Below are 20811 nucleotides of genomic sequence, written 5' to 3' on the forward strand. Positions count from 1 at the left end.
ACTTGTTACGCTGATGTTCCACAACATTAAATGTAACTACATTATAAGGCTAAATGTTTGTGGATACCTTACCATCATACCCATGTGTGCTTTTTGAGCATCTCCTTCTAGATTTAGTCGCCCATTTTTGCTGTTATAAGAAGCTTCACTCTTCTGGGAAGGCTTTCCAGTAGATTTTGGAGCGTGGCTGTGGGGATTTGCCCATTCAGCCACAAGAGCATTAGTGAGGTCAGGCACTGATGTTGGGTGAGGAGGCCTGGGGTGCAGCTGGTGTTCTAGTTCATCCCAAAGGTGTACAGTGGGGTTGAGGGGCTCTGTGCAGGACACTCGAGTTTTCCCACTCTAACCTTGGCAAACCATGTCTTCATGGAGCTCGCTTTGTGCAAAGGGTATTGTCATGCTGGAACAGGTTTGGGTCTCTTAGTTCCCATGAAGGGAAATTATAATGCTACAGCATACAAAGACATCCTATACACAAATAAGGGTTCTTCTAACTTTGTGTCAACAGTTTAGGGAAGACCCATATATGGGTGTGATGATCATGTGTCCACATACCTTTGGCCATATAGAGTATAAACTGATCAAACTTATGATGTGTCGTTCTTAAATAAAAACAATTGTTAACATTGGCAAATTACTGTGGTATAAGAGGAATAAAACATTTCAACACATGCTGTTATTGGTAAATAATCAACTTTCGGGTGGTAACAGTAACTCTTTGCACTAAGCCACATCACACTACCCCATCATTATTTTCCTATAACAGCTCACTATGCCTTACTTCTCTTACACAAAGATAGACTTTATCATAGAACATCTGTTTCCATATGAGCTTAAACTAATAAATATTGGCAACACAAGTTGTGCATCACTCTTTTAACTCCATATAGTATTTCTTGCCAGATATAAAATTGCTTTATCTTGTTATAAAAGATTCCTTCTGATATTAAACTGATATTTGAAAATATAGCTTTTAAAAAGCATAAGCTTGCAAACTAAGCATGTATAAAACATTGTAACTAGCTTCATGTGCAGTTAGACATATGAAATGTGGGAGTAGGTCTCATCCTCCTTGACAATAGAAAAGGATTATTAGGCATATGGAAGGCTATGGCTGTTTTTCTAGGAGACACAGAACAGTTGTATCAGCAGAATTACAGTGTGCAGTGGAAGCACTAGTAATTTCCAACTCTATCATGGAGCTTAATGACTGCAGCTTGGCAAAATTATCTCACCCACTACTCACTACTGTTGCTTGGAAACTAATATCAAACCTTTTATATTTTATATGCTTTGTTTCAAAAAATTTAAGTATGTAATTTAAAATCATGCATAAATGTTTATTTATGCACAGTTACAATAATGTATACACAGTATACAAAGGAAACTGGTAACAAAATATAAGTGCTTCGTACTACGTCAAAAGATACAACATACAGAACCAATCCTCAGAATGAGTTTTTAGAAAGAAAAAAGTTTCCTAACCCTTCCTAAATAAAATCATAAACAGCAATAGATATTTAAGTCTTGTCTAACTAGACAGAAAAGATCTCCTCAAATACAGCAGAGAATGAAACCAGTATACACAAGTGGGTTCAGTTACTTTGAAGGAACATGGAGGAACATGTTGATGGGAACAAAGTCATCATATTTGCAGCTAGAGTGTACTGATAGGGTAAAAGAATCACACTGATGGGAAATACTGTATTCAACAATTACAAATGCCTACAATTAAATGTGATTCACATATACAAATGTTTAAAATAGGAAATGACAAATATTTTGTCACAAACAGTTTTTGCCTGTGTGGTTTTACTTGTGTGTCTGTTTAATTGTGAATGTAGTTATACTATAAAGCATGAAGTGAGGATATTTTGCAGTACAAAGACAGAATCAACAAATGAAACCAATATTATAATATTTTGTAGTGCACGAGCAATGCTTCACATTTAACCCATGCACCTAAGGAAAATCAGATTCTTTCACTGTAATCTCGAACCCTATTTATAACCCTATTTATTTTGTATATGTCAATTTTTGCAACATAAAGATGAATGTTATGATCATAAAACAAATGATCTTGTACTATGGTCAGTGTCTTTTCGAGGTAGGTTACATGTGACTTCAAATCATCACAGAAATGATAACGTTTGTACCTCAGCCTTTCCAATCATGTGTGTCTGCAGTCTCACCGGTCACTGTCTCCTGTTGAATCATGGTACACATGTGAGGTACCATGAGAGACACAAGTGACAGCAAACGTAATTCAAGATGTTTTGTTAGACTGAAAAGAACAGTTCTATAGACCATGTCTGCAATGCTTAAAGGAGTTCTAGCAAGTCTTAACAAGTCTCTAGCAGGTTTGAACAGTGCAGAAATCCAGTTCTTGGGGCTTCCTCTTGCTTGAGCAGTGGTCTCTGGGTAGGAGTAGCCCAGTTTGTGTGATACAGCGTACAGGCCTTCTTTTGAAACCTTTCCCACAGCTTTTTGAGCAAGCAGACCACTCACCGATACTCCACATAGGGCAAGGGTCACCACAAACCTTCTGAGAACTAGGCCTTTGGGTGCTGTCACAATATGCAGTTGCTTTCCCATTTGAGTCCAGGCACTGGACAAGTCTTTTCTGAAAGCCATTGCCACAGCTTACAGAACACTCTTCCCAGTCACTGGCAACCCATTTACTGGAAGGTTTCTGATAGGCTAGCTTTTTTAGTTGCACCTTGTTGGTGTCTACCAGAATGCTGTTCTGTACATGCTTCTTCTCCTCCTTCTTCAGAATCTTCCCCTCTTTGACCTTGGTCAGGTAGTATGAATAGCGAACACGGGGAGGTGTCATTTTCCCCACAGACAGCACCTCCACTGTCAGGGGCTCCTGGAGAGGTCTCAGTGCCTGCAGCTTCTCCACAGCTGTGGATGTTCCACTGTAGCGCAGTGTAGTGCCATTTACAATGATGTGTTGCCCAACAGTAGATACCACATAATTCCCATTGAGAAGGTACTGACCATGAATGTTCTTGATGGCTAAGTAGTTGTCATCATTTACCAAACCACGGTAGCCACGTTGCCTAATGTCTACATTTGAGGCTCCAACTGGTAGAGTGATCACAAAGTTATATCCGTGTCTAAAAAACAAGAACGGCTGTTATATTTTACATCTACTGTCTCACACACACTGTTTATAATATGGAAACAACTAAAATACAACTTACACAGGTTTGGTGAACACTCCAGAGAATTTTTGGCAGTACTGGTTGTTCCCTCCACACACTCCACACTTGTCAAACTTTAAGTTTGAGCTCAGCTTTCCATCACAACCTGCTTTAATGCACTTTCCTTGAACACAGACTGCTGAAGTATCTGGGGAGCAGAGCGTTCCATCCACAACCTGCTCACACACATAAAACACTCCGTCAGAGCACTCTGCTTAACAACCCTAATGGCTAATGTATTTACACTAACAGTGGCCACCTAATACAGAACATTCAGGCAGAGCTAAAAGGTGTTACATTATACAAAACTGATCTTTCTGAAGGGAGGTGGTTGAACATACCATACAAGCTACTCAGCCTCAGGGAAGAACAACTGGAGTATCACTGTCTGAGAGGTTCAGTCTGTAAGTTGTTTATTTTGATCTGGTTCTGACTGAAACACTACAGCTGCATATAATTCTGTGCACATCTACTCTTTCCTCTTCTGACCTGCCATTGATGTAACCAACAATTTTGGTCCCTCTCACTCTACACATCCATATCTGGCAGAGATAAGCTTCTACAGTTATCACAAGAGTTATCGCTCACGTCCTCTGATACTTGAGGTCGTGTAATTTTTGACAGAGCATGCAGAGATAGTGATGTCCACACCTTTGGAGCAAGTACGTAAAAGTATCCTGTGCCACTGGCTCTGCAGATAAGCTTGCATCTGTCTTTTGGAGAAACTCCAGAGTATTTAGGGATCCATGTCACAGAGGGTCCAAGTCTGTTGGTGTTGAGGCTGAAGTTATTGAAAGACTCGCACTGCTCCTCACGAAAACTTTTGCCTGCCAAGTGCAGTACAACATCAGTACATTTTATAAACACATTCAGGATCACATTGCTACAAAGAAATATAAACTTGCAAGTATCCTTGTGGATGTCACAAGAGATGAAACAGACGTCCCTGTGGAGGCAGTCTAAAGAAAATCCATCCTGCTTACCTGAATATTTGCATGGCTCCAGACTGCAGGAGCGATATTTTACACGCAGGCCTTGGCAGTATTTGCCCCCATTCTCTGGAACAGGGCTACTGCACTCCCTTTTTGCCAACTGAACTCCTCCGCCACATGTTCGAGAGCAAGATCCATATGCTCCCCATTTAGCCCACTGTCCATCTACCTGTGATAGAAAATATTAAAGACCATCATGTACAGAATGCAATCTAGAGAAACAAAAAATTAGCAGTTCTGTAGGAATTTAATATCTCATTTTATCTGATTTCCCCATATGTTGCCTTCTAAAGGGGAATATGTTGGGAGCTGAGGAATTTTATGTATCTCCTTTAGCAAAAAACAAATGAACTAGGCATTCATTTAAAAAGATGTAGCTCAAAATTGCATTTGTAGTGGCACAGAGCACTGCAATAGTAGCATTTTTCATGCTCTCACCGTGAGTTTAATTGTGGTGTTCCTATTAGTGCAAGCACCCCTGTAGCATATCCTGTTGTTACCACAGCTGGTGCCATCAGCCCAGGGGAAGTGGCGAGTCTGGCACACCAGATGTCCCCTGGCCTTTCCTGTACACCACAGCTTTGAGCAGGCTTGCATGTACGGGCAGGGCTTTGACCCAGAGCCGAATGCGAACTCACATTGTCGGCTGAGGCTGTAGGCAGTTCCCGGAGGATCATCTGGTAGCACAAGCACTTTCTGGGGCTTGTCCAGTAGACAGTCACCTTTTGAAAACAGACCAGGACTCAGGACTATGTTGAATATAGCATACTTGCCATATTAATAGATAACAGTAAATACTTTCATTTAGTGGGCTAGGAATTTTACTCACTGAGGTGCTGATATAGGTTTGCAGGTGTAAAAACGTAAAATTGATAACACTCAAAAAACATGCAAGCTGATTCACTAACATGCTCCAAGGAGGATTGCATATTTCAAATAAACAAAATAATGAATTTTGTTGCTGTATGCCTTATGAATATGTAATTTGGAACATTTCTATTTAAAAGTATAAAATACAAAGTGGTGTCTATGCAAATTGATTAATTTAGCATACGAAATGTTATTTACTAAACCTGTATTACAAAAAGTTCTCAAAATTATGACTTAATATTACTGTGGCAAAGTTCTTTGATACTAGTTACATGTCTGATGCTAACAGCATTTTAAAAAGACCTGTGAAAATAACCATTTCTTTACATTTACCTTATGAACATAATACACACTCATGTCTACAATCGTCCATTGAACAACTAAACTTAGACAAAAACAAAGACATTTGAATCTTTTTTTTGTATAAGCTGGTAGGTCAATGTTGTATTTTAAATTGAACTTTTATGAATTTGAATTGGAAAATACACCGATCAGCCATAACATTAAAACTACTTACAGAGAAGTGAATAACATTGATTATCCCATTACACTGGCACCTGTCAAGGGGTGGGATATATTAGAGATGTGAACAGTCAGTTCTTGAAGTTGATGTGTTGGAAGCAGGAAAAATGGGCAAGCGTAAGGATCTGAGCGACTTTGACAAGGGCCAAATTGTGATGGCTAGACGACTGGGTCAGAGCATCTCCAAGACGGCAGGTCATGTGGGGTGTTCCTGGTATGCAGTGGTTAGTACCTACCAAAAGTAATCCAAGAAAGGACAACTGATGAACTGGCAACAGGGTCTTGGGGACCCAAGGCTCATTGATGCACATGGGGAGTGAAGGCTAGCCCATTAAGTCTGATCCAACAGAAGATTTACTGTTGCACAAATTGCTGAAAAAGTTAATGTTGGCTATGATAGAAAGGTGTCAGAAGACACAGTGCATCGCAGCTTGCTGCGTAGCCACAGACTGGTCAGAGTGCCCATGCTGACCCCTGTCCACCGCTGAAATGGCCTACAATGGGCATGTGACCATCAGAACTGGACCATGGAGCAGTGGAAGAAGGTAGCCTGTTTTGATGAATAACATTTTCTTTTACATCACGTGGACAACCGAGTGCGCGTGTGTTGCTTTCCTGGAGAAGAGATGGCACCAGTCTGCACTATGGAGAAAAAAGGCAAGCTGGTGGAGGCGTTGTACTGCTGTGAAACCTTGGGTCCTGGCATTCACGTGGATGTTACTTTGACACAAACCACCTACATAAACATTACTGCAAACCAAGTACACCACTTCATGGCAACCGTATTCCCTAATGGCAGTGGCCTCTTTCAACAGGATAATACGCCCTGCCCCACTGCAAAAAAAAAAAACCTGCTCAGGAATGATCTGAGGAAGACAAAGAGATCAAGGTGTTCACTTGGCATCCAAATTCCTGAGTCCGATCCACGGAGGTAACACCTCGCAACTTACAGAACTTAAAGGATCTGCTGCTAATGTCTTGGTGCCAGATACCACAGCACTCCTTCAGAGATCTTGTGGAGTCCATGCCTTGATGGGTCAGAGCTGTTTCGGTGGCACAAGGGGGACCTACACAATGTTAGGCAGGTAGATTTAATGTTATGGCTGATCAGTGTAACTGCATTAGACTTTCAAGATAAAACCCTATTCATGATGCTCTCCTGTCTGAGCAGCACTTGTCTGGATGACAATATTGCATTGTGTGGCCACACTTGCTTTAATGAGAGAGAGTGTGGTGTGTATCACAGCTAGCATGTGATAAAAAGACCCATTCTATGCAGGCCACCAATATGGACTTACCATGGCCGGCATCCAGGAAGTTGGTCACAATGGCTGCACTGCAGCTGGACCAGGGACTGTTGCGATCAATCTGGATGAGGGTAGGGGACATCATGTGGTTGTCCTTTAGTTTCCCAAACATCTCACAGGCCTTCACATTGTCATGTGGCATATTGAGGACATGGCCTGGACATTGAAATAGTTACTGGGATGAAACAGGTCTGTGTTATGATGTCTTTTTTTTTAACAGTTGTTTTTTTCTGATTTGACTAAGATGCATGCCGTGCATATGCACTTAGAGGCAGCATAGAAATTAATGTTTTACATGTATTAGCTAGTAATACTACTTTCCCATCTGTTTCTCTTTACAGTACTACTTTGACAGTGTTAAAGAAATAACACTTGATGGATTAATAGCAGCTGTCATCAGTTCTGTCATTAATAGAAACTCCTTGACAGAAAATACTTCAGTTAAGGTCAAGGCTTACAGCAAAGCCCAATAACTGACGTTAAAAATTATGCAGACAAATTTTCATACCATGTAATTACTGTGGAGTAAACTTGGAACATTCAAAAAAATCTTTGAGCTTACCTAATTCATGTGCTGTGGTGAAGGCTGAAGGTAGACCATCATCCTCAATAACTGAACAGCTTCTTTTGGGATCGCACATGGTTCCAACATCAGCCATGCCCAGGGTGTCACAGGTGGTAGCCCCACACAAGTCCTGGTGGAATTTTAAAAAGACCATGACCAGTAAGTAGAGATTTGAGGCGAGACAGCCTGCAATGTGAGTGTTATTTTAAGCAGGCTTAGTAGTTCCACTGAATGTACAGATGAAAGTAAGTACTTCATTGTGGCTGAAATACCGATGTGATATGCATCATGGGGTTTCTGCTTGGTACTGATCAGAAAACTGGGCTGCGAATTTTATTGCCTGGCCAAATAATGAGAAATGCGGTTCTAAATGACCAACAGGGGTGGCCAAGAATGTCTATGAAAATCTGTAGTCAAAACACAGATCATAACTGAGAGAGGAATGATCATGGTATGGCCAGCTGTTGGCTCCATGGATAAAGAATTGTTAGGGTGAATGAATGAAATTGAAACTTAACTAAGGATTTTACTGATCGAAATAAGAAGAAGCAGAAGAAGGAGTTTATTCATTACATAGTGAAAAGCATCATGCATGACTGAAATTAATGGAAAACACACTTTAAGTTCTTTCTCATAATGTTACTGTATTCATATTAATACTTTAGAGTTCATAGTTGTGCCCATAGTCCAGCAACTGTTAAAAGTTTACACTCCACTTACTTGGCAGTATGTTGAAATATGTTTAGTCTTACTTGTGTAATGAAGATATCCAGAGTATTTTTCACAATCAGCAAAATATTACATACACCACACAAATCAACATACTGCAGTACCATGGTGTTTCTACTTGAGAAAAAAAGGTTAATTCTTCACAGAAACTTGAGCTTAAATGCATTAATTAATGATTCGACAGCAACAAGTGGCCTTGACCCTGCGGACACTTGAGTCATGGTCAAGTATTTCAAGCACTATGCTACCACTGTTATAGGGGAATTCCATAGATTTTTTTTTAAATACTTTGCATGTTAAGAAGTCCACTGTGTTTCTTGTGTCTTTTGGAAGTTTCGAAACTTTTTTGTTGCTTCGAAACTTTTTGCTTTCTTTTTGAACCTCTAGCCTGTGTAACATTTATCTCTATGGAATTTCATCTGGTATACTCCCTGCTTGTGTTTTAAACCTTGTTTTAATGATTATTGTACATAACATAGATGCTATACTGTATGTGTACTGTCTATACCTTTTACACACACAGCCTACATTTTCTGCATAAAAATGTAATCTCTTGTAACTTTCTCATCCTAGCTCCTATGTACATACATGTAAATGTACATGTAAATAGCATTCAGAAATTACAGATCAACTCCATTACAGAATGCCAACAAATATAACTTAAATGAAACACTGGTATTTGGGTTAACAAACAACTTGCGTTTGTACTGTCGATATCATGACCCTTTTGTATGACAAGCATATTCACAAAAAATGATGTATATGATCTTTATGACAAACATTTTCATACGATATTATTTGTCTGATCTGTATGACAAACATATTCAAGTACACTTATTTTTAAAACCACTTTTTATTTCTCAATGAATTAACCATATTGCATTTGTGATAAATCAATAAAATTCCCCTTTAAAGCATTCTCATATACCCATTCATGCTGCAGTGCATATATATATATATCTAATCTCAGTTTTTGGCTTTCAATGAATTTCAAAGGAGAGAGCTTTTAAGATAAATATTATAGTGTGTGAGTTGGTCCTGCTGGACCCCTTGTACAGCACACAACATTTAGGTGAATATTAGGCAGAGAAACTTTATGGAGCCTAGATTCCCAGTACTACAGTTTACTACACTATCTCTATTATACACTATATGGCCAAAAGTTTGTGGACACCTGCCCATCACACCCATTGTGTGGTTCTTCCCCAAACTGTTGCCACAAAGTTGGAAGCACACACTGTACATAGGATGTTTTTGTATGCTGTAGCATTACAATTTCCCTTCACTGGAACTAAAATGCCCAAACCTGTTCCAGCATGACAATGCGCCGTGCACATAGCGAGCTCCATGAAGACATGGTTTGCCAAGGTTGGAGTGGAAGAACTCGAGTGTCCTGCACAGAGCCCTGACCTCAACCCCACTGAACACCTTTGGGATGAATTGGAATACAGACTGCACCCCGGCCTCCTTAACTGGCACCAGTGTCTGACCTCACTAAGGCTTTTGTGGCTGAATTCCCACATCCACGCTCCAAAAGCTAGTGGAAAGCCTTCCCAGAAGGATGGAGGTTATTATAATAGCAATGGGGGAACTAAATCTAGAAGGGGATGTTCAAAAAGCACATATGGGTGTGATGGTCAAGTGCCCACAAACCTATGGCTATATAGTGCACATCAGTAATGACTTTATATATTTTGGTTGCTGCCCCATGACTCGAGTGCACATGTGCATTTTAACCAAGTGCTGACCATAATCATTAATTATATACAAAAGCAAGTAAAAACTAACCATTGTGATTGCCTGAGGTGACACAAGCCTTTTCCTTACCTGCTTTGTGAACAGAATAGCAGTGTCCCAGTACTCGGGGTGTTTGTCATTCGCCTTGTTCAACCTTCTCTGCCAGGTGCAGAAGTTGCGCAGTGTGACAGCAGCATTGCTGGAGATTTTGGGTCCTTCCTCAGGCTCATAAATCACCAGCACATCCACTACTACAATGTTGATGAGGTTCATGATGCTGGGGTGCCGGTACAGCTTGGCAGCAACAGCCATAAGAGTCAAAAGATAATGTCTCAGGTCGTCCCCATGGAACTTGGCCATGGACTCGTCAGCTACAATCAACACCTCCACATACCTGGGCAGAGAAACGAACCTTTTGGTCCTGTTTGTGCCTTTCAGAGCAGCCTTGGTTCGTATTTCTGCGTGCGTCTTTACGCGCTCGCGCATTTGCAGTGATTCTGCAGTGCCTGGGTTCATTCCAGATGTTACTCCACATCTTGAAGTGACATTATAGTGAGTCCGGCGGCGTATAATGTGCGTCTTTCCAGCGCTTGAGGGAAATCCATCAACGGTCTCATTCCCTCTGACCTGGAAATCGTATTCCATACCGTTATAAGAAAACGCGCCGCGCACTCCTCCACACACACTGAGAGCCGCGGAGGAGGAAGGGTCCGAGTTCACATCCCCGGAGTAGAAGCAGCGGTGCAGAGAGGATACTGCTCCTGTATGTCTCTCATACGCGATGTCAGGTGCGAGAAAACTGGAGTCAGGTACGACGTTCAGCTGGAAGAGCTGTTTAAAAGCGTTCATTTGAAAAACCATGCTGCTATCCGTTCTTATCTCCCCGTTCTCACTGGCTGCGCTGCCAAGTTGCACAAGTTCGCAAAAATCGATTTCTACACACATGGATAAATTGGTGATAAGCAGGAAGTTTAAAAAATAAAACCCCAACTGGACGAACATTGTTAATTAGTGCAGAGATGCCCTCCAAAAATACCATGCAAGAATCTGTAGTGCCCTTAATTGCATGTCTTAATTATCCAACGTCAGCGCGCTCGTGACAGAATGACCCAAGCAGTGCGTGGCTGCGCGGACCCGCCTGTCCTCTGTCACGGTCCATCTCTTGCGTCATAGGTAAACAATTCAAGAGTGGTTAGAGAGCTGAGAGCTGATTGGGTACTTGCCTGAATAACGCGACATTTGGGCGTGGCCTTAACTGATGGTGCAAAATCATAAGAAGTGTAAATGCATAATCAATGGGAAAGTGCGCACTTTTCCAGAGACTATTGTGGTAAAATCCTAGCTGCTGTATAGCAACTGAACACGGCATAAAATGAAATTCTGGAAATAAAGTGACATCTTTACAAAACATTTCCGTGTTTATAGTTCTAATACACAGTGCTTATTTTTATTTTATTTGATTTGATTTTGCTTAATGAAGGCTTGCACTTTAAGAGCTTCCCCAAGTGTGATAAATGCGCCCAAGTGCGCCAAATGCCACCTCATGGATTCACAAAGAAGCAAATTTTCGCCCTCTGGTGTTGGCCTTTTGTCACCATTTCCTTTGAAAGTAAGGTCTGTGCATTTAAATTAGTAAGTAAACATGATTTTTTAAAAAAATGCTGACCATACACAGTCACATACACTACTAATTCCAAGGAATATATTTTTGTGTTTGAGGTTTTAGAGTTATATGAGCACAAAAAAGCAAATATTTTAGGGACATCCCAGCAGTAGAGTAGCTTTTTCTGTCCCACCATAAACATTTAACGAAGACATGCACAGAATATAAAAAATAAGTTGTATAAACTGCATTATTATTGCAAAAATTACAAAAAAATGTGGTTTTATATATATATATATATATATATGTATTACAAAATGCCAATAACCTTAGTGTACCCCTCAAACAGGGTGTTTTCTCTTGTCCCACCTTGTTGACAATCATTTTCCATGTCAAATATAATAATCAAAATAAAGTATTAAGTTTCTTTTTTCTATAGTCAAATAGTTATGTGTCATTTAATGTTGAAAAAATTCATTTGCATTATTAATTTATTTTAAGTAATAATAATTATACATTTAAGCCATGTCTCGGACTGTTACTGCAACCCATTTACCCAGTTAAAGTAAGAGGAAAACCAACACATCACAAGACAAACAGGAGGATTCAGCATCAGGACCCTTTGTAACAGCATGGCCAAGAGAAAAGCAAGTCCAATCAGCTATATTTTTGTAATATTGTCAGTACAGCTCAACAAGTCAGCTCTGTTACTAAGATTATAGCTACAAAGAATATTAAGTTAAAGATTTTCATGTCATGAAGTTGAAAACGACACATGGTTCCAAAGTGAGCATCCTTTACTGAATAATGGCTAACATAAGCCTGGATCTTCAGCCCTGTTCCTAGCAACCCAGTAACAAACAGCTTGTTTTTCTGAAGACTTTTGATGCCTCAGTGGTACTCTAATGCTGGAATGTCCCTTTAACCAGCACAAGTAATAGCCTAATTTTAATTTTTTTACTTAAATGATGGATAAAACAGGCTCAAGCTTTACAAAGTCATCCAAAGCGCATCACTGAGGTCCAAGTGCTGGAGTAATTGCGCTCTAAATCTCTATAGCGCCTCCTTGTGGATGTGAGGGTTCATGACATCTTCACACTTCTCCTGATGAGCCAGCTCGTAAATGCACTGCATCACTTAGTCATCAGTAAGATTTGAGAAAGTTTGTCCTCCACGACTTATGACTCATTTCAGCTTCACATATAGTCTACTGGTGGCCCACACATTGAATTATTTGCTGTTTTAACGTTAAAAATCTAGTTACATCCAGTAGGCCTGTTATGCAGATAAATAGGCTATTAGTAGAAAATTAACACCATCAGTTGATCTCAGTTGACAACTGCAAGCTCTACGATAACAAGAAGTTAAAATACATAGGCCTAATATTTATATATCAGCCTAAATAATATATTTACAGTCTAAGCTGTGGCTTTAAAGAACTAACAAGTTCATAACAGCTCCTCTTGGAGACAGGGGCTGTGCAGGACGTGAGGACCGGCCTCACTTTTTATATTGGACCAGAGATGTGAGTGGGAGGAGAGACCATTTCAGAGATTAAAAATAGCCTCTAATACCTCTTCTTTTTTTCTCTCAGCAGAGTTCAGCAGTATAAAGAGCGTCTCTGTAGTGGACACAGTGCACTAAAGCGCGGAGGTAAGCGAGAGCGCACACAGCATTGGTAACTCCAGGCTAGTGTCCTGTATCTGAATCAAGGTATGTGGACCAAACAGGAATATACCGCAGGTCTTCGCTGATGAAAGCATAAGCTGGATAATTAGTTTGTTAGTTTTTTAGACCAAGGCTCTGCCCAAATCCTAGTAAATATTTAACGCGTCGCAGCGGGTAAAGCGCAGGACAAACGCGGCATCACGCTCAGCATTAAGTGCGTCTGAATCTCTGACTAGTGGATAAAATGTGCCCGTGGTATTCTTTTGTACTTTTAGCTGCTTGTGTATTCAGTGGAAGTGTTTCTGAGGCTTTTGAAGCAGAAGAGATCGTGCCTGTCCGTTTAACAGGACGCACCGGGAGACGCTTAGCGAGGAGAAGCGAAGATCATCCGACTTTCATTCTCACGGCTTTCGGGCGCAATTTCACACTGAATCTACACCCCGACACCAGCTTTATATCCCCCTCAATGAAAGTGTATCACATCAGAGCGAAGGATTTATCTGCAGCCGAACCGCGAACCGGAGCAGAGAGACAGGTGTCAGTCTCCGACCTTACAGATGTGAACATGAGTAACACTGCAACAGCTGGATCAGACCTCCAAGGCTGCTTCTTTACCGGAACCGTGGACTTTAATGATGATTCCGTGGTGTCGGTCAGTCTGTGTCACGGCATTGTGGGAACGTTCATTGCACACGGAGATGAGTACCAGATCAAGCCCAAGCGCTTTGGCACGGGAGCGAACGCGAGCGCCACTGACCAGCCGCATGTCATCACAAGACAACAGCTGACCAAAACACTTCGAGACGCAAGCCACTCGCTTGCTCAATCAGATGGGGAAAGATCCCCGCTGTCACGCAAACACAGCAGGCTTAGCTCAGGCTCTTCCAGACGCAGGCGCTTTGTCTCCGTGCCGAGATTTATCGAGACTCTGGTGGTGGCGGACGCTTCAGTGTCGAGCTTCTACAGAGAGGACACAAAGGCGAGTGGACAGACACATCAGCACATATGCATAAATCATTTCAGAGATCATTTCATAACTCTTACAAGTTTTACGCGCGTGCTGCGCTATTACATTCCTTGTTCTGCATTACACCTGACATCAGAGGACAAAATAATCATAACGGTGCTAGAGATGTTTCGAGGAATTTTCCTACACAAATAATTAAATTAATGGATAAATTAAAACGTGTTCAATAATGGTGGTCGTTTAAATCCAAAGTCTAACTGTTAAATTTAATCCAACACATTTGCAAAATAATACATTCTATAAAAAATCATCACTTTCCGCCCAAACTGCCTCCTCACTGAGCTCATGCTTAAAGGAAAACATTCAAATATGACTGATACTAAAAGAATAATTATTATTGATATAAACTAAGTGAAGTTTATAATGAAATGAATGTCAGGATTTGGATTTGCCCTATACATTTGTGTTGTGAGGTTATAAAGCTACTACTGTTTTCTCCCCAGAAAATATTATGATAATCCCAGAAGGGCAAAAATCATTGAAGTCCTAAGTGAGTTTTGCAGATTATATGCAGAAGTGTAAATGCATGCACCATCTGGATAGAGGAAAAGCATAATGTAGATTCAGGGTAAGGCTCACTGAATTGGCAGTCAATTAGCTCCGTTTTCTTAAGAAAAAATCCACATGCACTAGCCAAGTCTGTACTGTGCAGTTTCCAGCTATGTGAGAGGTCTGTAGAAATAAACCTACAGTTTATTTATTGCATTGATCCATTTTTAGATTTGAAGAAGCTTCTGTAAGCACTTTATGGGAATTCCATGCTGAAGGATGATGTAGCTAAAAGATTATTTTCGCATTTCAAACTGTAGATGACTTAATCAGATCTGAATGTATAGTTAATCCTAAAATAAGTAAACTGCTAGTAGCTATGTATGATATATGGTTCAAAAGCACTTTTTTTTAAACAAGCTTGGCAGTCGTGATTAATACAGAGCCTATTTTCTTCCTTCTAACAGCACTATGTCTTGACCTTGGTGTCTGTGGCTGCTCAGATTTACAAGCATCCCAGCATTAAAAACTCACTGAACATGGTGGTAGTGAAGTTGCTGATAGTGGAAGACAAGGAGGTTGGACCATCTGTCTCCAGTAATGGAGGCTTGGCACTGCGTAATTTCTGTTCTTGGCAGCAGCAATTCAACCCATCCAGCCAGAGGCATCCTGAGCATTACGACACTGCTTTGCTATTCACTAGAGAGGTGAAAAAAAGAAGCTAGATCTAACTCTTTTTAAATCCAGTCAATGCTTTTTTAACCAGTGGTGCAAGCTTGCTACTGTGCTGGCCCTCTGTAAGGTGTAGACATATGAATTTGATTAACAAGCTGTGTCCTGTCCAGCTATGATTCAATTTATGTGTGGCTAAGACTTATGATGGGAAAGGGGTGGAAAAGATTCCAGGCATGTTGTTAGGACTCTGTTCAGATACCACACTGTTAAACTTTGTCACTTGATAAGTTTGCTGTCTGCCAGAAATATTTCTTTCTTTCACTTTATTATGGAAACACAAAAATGTTTATTTCCCATCAATATGAAGAGAAGCTGATTTAAAACATGAATCTGTTCATTTTGTTCCTACAAGGACATCTGCGGCCATCAGAGCTGTGACACACTTGGCATTGCCGATGTGGGCACCATGTGTGACCCTAAAAGGAGTTGTTCTGTTATTGAAGACAACGGACTACAGGCGGCCTTCACAATAGCTCACGAATTAGGTGTGCATATACCTAAAGTGTACTAACAGACCTAATGTTTTTACATTCACATTAGTCTGCAACCACGTTTTGCAAGTCAGTGCATCCATTAATTAATATTTTCTATGTAGGCCATGTGATGAGCATGCCTCATGATGATTCCAAGAACTGTGAGAGGTATTTTGGAAATCTGCCCAAGCACCATGTTATGGCTCCAGTATACACCAGCTTCAAAAAGACGTCCCCCTGGTCCCCATGCAGTGCATTCTACATCACAGAGTTCTTTGACAATGGCCACGGTATGTGCATAATTTTATCTGTTACAGTTATTCATTATAGGCAGACTTACAATATAATTTAAAAGAAGTAAATATTAATACCTTTTAAGGCAAACATTTTATCTTCAACAGGCTTTTATTTTACACAGCTGTGCTGCTGAATCTGACTGAAATGACAAGTATTTTATACGTTTATTATCAGCATAGACACGAAAGCCAACATTATCTTGGCTATATAGAAAAGGAGAGCAGTAGGAGGCCTAAATCTGAACTTCGTAGGACCTCATATAGCACTTTTTCCCTTAGGGATTATAATGGAAACAGGAAGTTCAATCTCTAAGAAAATATTTTGCTGAATTTATAATACAGATACACAGAACAGAAGCATAGACAAAACCATACCATGTTAGGAGAGATCTATTTTTTCTATTTAAAAGCTATCTATAATAAGAAATTATTTCAGTTCTTCCTTTGAAAAAGTAGATGTCTCTGTAGTACTGATGGCATTTATTTCATAAATTATTTAAGTCCCTCCTACTTTACTGTAGCGTTTGAGGTGGGCTCCCACGTGGGATCTTTTCCCACGTGGCCCTTGCTCTCATTTGGATTTCTCTTCTTAGCTCACTCGTCCAGATGTGCATTCCTGCAGGTCTCCCTAAACGTCAGCAACGGGAGCCAGACGTTCCTACTATTACACAATACGCATCTCTCTAGATTTATGGTGCTCTCTTCCTCACTGCTTATTAACAGGAGACTGCCTACTGGATGCCCCTGAGAAGATTTTGCCCTTGCCTACTGAGTTGCCTGGTGTGATTTATAGCCTGGACCACCAGTGCCAGCAGATCTTTGGAGAGAATTTCTCACACTGTCAGAATTCCTCTGCTGGTGAGGTGTGCAGCCAGCTGTGGTGCCAGGAGGAAGGCCAGCCTGTGTGTACCACCACAAATGGGAGTTTACCCTGGGCAGATGGCACAGATTGTGCCTCCTACAGGAAGTGTCTGGATGGTGTTTGTACTGCATCTGAGGAGGTAATGGAACCAAAGGTAAATAATAATAATAATAATAATAATAATAATAATAATAATAATAATAAATACAGTATAATAATACTGTGAAGCATCTTTAGCAACTTTTCAAATATTTCTTCTCCTTCTTCTTCTTAAATTGCCCTTCATGAGGTTCTTATATAAGTCTTGGTATAGCCATTATTTGTCTGTATTTATATTGCTTATTTTTATCACTTGAAACTTGCTTAATATTCTTTGTTAAGTGACAAGAACTTTGTGCTTCGAGTCCATAATTGAAATTAAACAGTGCACAATATGATAGTGCTGTGAGTTATGATTGTGAGTTTCTCTGGCTGTATGTGGGTGCAGGAGGTGGTGGATGGAGGCTGGGGAGAGTGGGGAGCGTGGAAGCCTTGCTCCCGCTCCTGTGGCGGAGGAGTAATGTTCTCATACAGAGAATGTGATCAGCCAGCTCCTCAGAACCGAGGGAAATACTGCGAGGGACAGAGAGTTCAATATAGCTCCTGCAATACACAGGCCTGTGAAACCACGCATGGTATGTTACACGCTACACTCTGCTGAGCAGTATTTCCCTATTCAGGTCTTCAAATGTCAGTATTCTGTTGACAAGGTGCTGATGCTAGTAACGCTGCCAAACACAGCAAATGACCAAGCCCTTCATAAGGTTAAAAATAGTGTTTTAGAAAAGAGAAAAATGCAATGCACTCTGGAATGAAAGCTTGGAAACACTGATAGAGAGAGCTAGTGCTGGTTTGCGTAGTTTTGTTCTGCAGGTTGTTCATTTTAATATCAAATGATGGTTAATTACAGGGAAGAGCTTCCGTGAAGAACAGTGTGAGAAGTATAACAATCCCAATCACTTTGATATTCGTGGAAATGTCAAGCAGTGGATACCAAAATATGCTGGTGTATCACCAAGGGACCGATGCAAACTCTTTTGTAGAGCAAGAGGCAGCAGTGAATTCAGAGTGTTTGAAGCCAAGGTAAATACAGAGTCCTGACCTCATTTTGAAGACAAAGATATCTGAAATTCATGCTTTAAGGTCAAATCCTTGGTAAATGTTCTAATTATAAGTACTTATTATCTGTAGGTCATTGATGGAACAGCATGCAGTCCAGATTCCACATCAATCTGTGTCCAAGGCCAGTGCATTAAAGCTGGCTGTGACCTCCAGATTGGCTCCAATAAGAAGCTTGACAAGTGTGGTGTGTGTGGTGGGAATGGCCTTAGCTGCAGGAAGATATCAGGCTCATATAACAAAGTCCAGTAAGACCACTAACCTTAATGCTATACCATAGTCACTGCTGTGATAATAAGCTATTGCAAATCACTAATTTAAAGTCTTCTATTTTCAGCCAGGGGTATGGTGATATTGTAACAATCCCAATAGGGGCCACCAATATTGACATCAAGCAGCGGAGCCTCAAGGGCAAAAAACATGACGGGAACTACCTAGCTATCAAAAGAGAAAATGGTGAGTATATACTGAATGGCAACTTCTCTGTGTCCACTGTCGAACAGGACATTCCAGCTAATGGGGCTGTACTCAAGTACAGTGGCTCAGCGACTATCTTAGAACGAATCCAGAGCTTTCGCCAACTCAAGGAAGCCATCACCATCCAACTCCTGTCCACCACTGGAGAGACAACCCCAGCAAAGATCAAATATACGTTCTTTATCCCCAAAGGCATCTCTTTCAGTAAACCAAAAGAGGGAAAAACATCTGTCCATCCTTTTGGTGTTCCACAGTGGGTAGTGGGAGAGTGGTCAGAATGTTCCAAAAGCTGTGGTTCAGGATGGTCTCGGAGAACTGTGGAGTGCAAGGATAATGCTGGCATTTACTCTAACCACTGTGACAAAGACCTCAGACCTGCAGACATCAGGCCCTGTGCAGATCTTCCATGTCCCATGTGGCAAATAGGCCCATGGTCTTTGTGTTCCCGAACATGTGGTCATGGGGAACGCCATCGTAGTGTGGACTGCATTGATTTCACTGGGAAGGTTGTTGACAAAGAAAAGTGTGATTCTTCCAAGCAACCCAAGCCAGTATTTGGAGAGTGTATGTACCAGGAGTGCTAATCGCACCTAAGCAGACTTTAATTCATTAATTTAGCCCATTAGTTTAATGCCAAGTTTAGTAGGTATGTAAAAGCTGGTAAAGCACCAAACTGTGCTGGACTCCAGCCATCTGAGATCTAGTAGAATGACAGAAAAATGACAAACACTACTAACCTTCTTGACAGGGCTTTGAAGTAAAGCAGGAAAAGCTTAGTTTTAGGATGAAGAACTAAACCAGTCCAAATGACATGGCTTTGGCTGTTTGAATGAAGTGCTGTTTCCAACATTTATTTAAAACCACTCTTGCTTTATTTCCAGTAGAGATCTACCTCAAATGGATATAATATTTTAATCAGTGTCCTCCTAACTGGTTGTTTTCTCATGCAGTGAGGCTGCAAATCAATACAGACCAAATAAATTAGTATCCAGACATTTTAACCATGGGATACATACTACGCAACCTTTTTTTTTTTAATTTTATGGTAGGTCTGATTGTCCTACAATCAACAACCAGTCAAATTAATAACAGATGAATACCTTTCTTATTACCTGCTACAAAGTCATTATGGTATAGACTACACAGTTTTTGTCCAAAGCTTGTAGGATTGTTGTGATTTGTTCTGAGAGTAGTGAAACAATGATGAAGAATATTTTGATATGACAGAGTCAGTATGACTTTTCCACCTTTTCCTGTAGTAATTTAAGCTAAGAAATAGTTTAGTCATGTTTGTGACATGATGCATTTACCGAACATCTATATTACCCATGGTGATACGAGCATGATTTACTAATTTTTTAAAATTGGTCAGAACCTTCAACCATTTCTGCATTGTCACATGACATAAACTTCATATGAGCATTCCAGTTGTGTATATTACATGTATCAAACATATCGAAAAACAGTAATGTATATTATCCCTTCAATGAAGGTCCATGCTATTTTATTATTTCATAACATCTTCATGGAGTTATTTATTATTTTTTTAAAGTTTATATGTTTTAAATGGACACAAAATAAAAAGGAAATTTCTTGTGGTGCTGTCTGGATTTTCTCATCAGGAATTAAAATGCACGAAAATATGAAACTTTTTTTTTATGGGTACACATACACTATATGGCCAAAGGATTGTGGACTCCTGACCTTCAAATTCATATGTGAGCCTTCCCTAAACTGTTGCCACAAAGTTAGAAGTACTGTCTAGGATGTATGCTGTAGCATTACAGTTTCCCTTCACTGTAACTAAGAGGCCCAAACCTGTCCAGCGTGATAATACCCCTGTGCACAAAGTGAGCTCAATGAATCATGGTTTGCTAAGGTTGTTGTGGAAGAACGAGTGTCCTGCACAGAGCCCTGACCTCAACCCCACTGTACACTTTTGGGATGAACTGGAACATGTCATCACCTGACATCACTAATGCTCTTGTGGCTGAATGGGCAAATGCCCACAACCATGCTTCAAAATCTAGTGAAAAGCCTTCCCAGAAGAGTGGAGATTTTTTTTTTATTATAACAGACTAAATCTGAAATG

At 40.4% G+C, this 20811-nt stretch overlaps 2 protein-coding genes across 4 annotated transcripts; one reads left to right on the plus strand and one right to left on the minus strand.

Annotated features, from left to right (window-relative positions):
* Positions 1–209: 209 nt before the first annotated feature.
* On the minus strand, positions 210–11620 carry LOC113532877 (A disintegrin and metalloproteinase with thrombospondin motifs 15). The gene is made up of 8 exons (XM_026924556.3): positions 10022–11620; positions 7463–7595; positions 6892–7056; positions 4640–4923; positions 4193–4370; positions 3861–4036; positions 3210–3385; positions 210–3122 (listed from the first exon to the last, which is right to left on the minus strand). The coding sequence occupies exons 1-8, from the start codon at positions 10931–10933 to the stop codon at positions 2354–2356; spliced, it is 2793 nt and encodes a 930-aa protein (XP_026780357.3). The 5' UTR covers positions 10934–11620; the 3' UTR covers positions 210–2353.
* A 524-nt stretch (positions 11621–12144) lies between these two features.
* LOC113532876 (A disintegrin and metalloproteinase with thrombospondin motifs 8) lies at positions 12145–20311 on the plus strand. Of its 3 annotated transcripts, XM_053239968.1 has the most exons (10): positions 12148–13187; positions 13478–14181; positions 15186–15425; positions 15806–15938; positions 16049–16216; positions 16946–17238; positions 17572–17758; positions 18034–18206; positions 18315–18490; positions 18580–20311. In XM_053239968.1, the coding sequence occupies exons 2-10, from the start codon at positions 13669–13671 to the stop codon at positions 19301–19303; spliced, it is 2607 nt and encodes an 868-aa protein (XP_053095943.1). In that variant the 5' UTR covers positions 12148–13187; positions 13478–13668; the 3' UTR covers positions 19304–20311. The 3 variants fall into 3 exon arrangements, with proteins under 3 accessions (XP_026780355.2, XP_026780354.2, XP_053095943.1); XM_026924554.3 differs by having other exon boundaries at positions 12145–14181; positions 16946–17223; XM_026924553.3 differs by having other exon boundaries at positions 12147–14181.
* The last annotated feature ends 500 nt before the right edge of the window (positions 20312–20811 follow it).

Source organism: Pangasianodon hypophthalmus, chromosome 14 (assembly GCF_027358585.1).
Source record: "Pangasianodon hypophthalmus isolate fPanHyp1 chromosome 14, fPanHyp1.pri, whole genome shotgun sequence".
Classification (NCBI taxonomy): Eukaryota; Metazoa; Chordata; class Actinopteri; order Siluriformes; family Pangasiidae; genus Pangasianodon; species Pangasianodon hypophthalmus.

What these genes read in the sequence shown, in the direction of transcription:
- LOC113532877 (XM_026924556.3), bottom strand. Translation starts at nt 10,933, where the DNA reads ATGTTCGTCCAGTTGGGGTTTTATTTTTTAAACTTCCTGCTTATCACC. An exon ending in CTTCCTGGATGCCGGCCATG is followed by an intron (nt 4,924 to 6,891) that starts GTAAGTCCATAT and finishes TGTTTTCAAAAG; the next exon opens with GTGACTGTCTACTGGACAAG. An exon ending in ACACCACAATTAAACTCACG is followed by an intron (nt 4,371 to 4,639) that starts GTGAGAGCATGA and finishes TTTCTATCACAG; the next exon opens with GTAGATGGACAGTGGGCTAA.
- LOC113532876 (XM_026924553.3), top strand. Translation starts at nt 13,447, where the DNA reads ATGTGCCCGTGGTATTCTTTTGTACTTTTAGCTGCTTGTGTATTCAGT. An exon ending in GTTCTTTGACAATGGCCACG is followed by an intron (nt 16,217 to 16,945) that starts GTATGTGCATAA and finishes GCTTATTAACAG; the next exon opens with GAGACTGCCTACTGGATGCC. An exon ending in TCAGAGTGTTTGAAGCCAAG is followed by an intron (nt 18,207 to 18,314) that starts GTAAATACAGAG and finishes TATTATCTGTAG; the next exon opens with GTCATTGATGGAACAGCATG.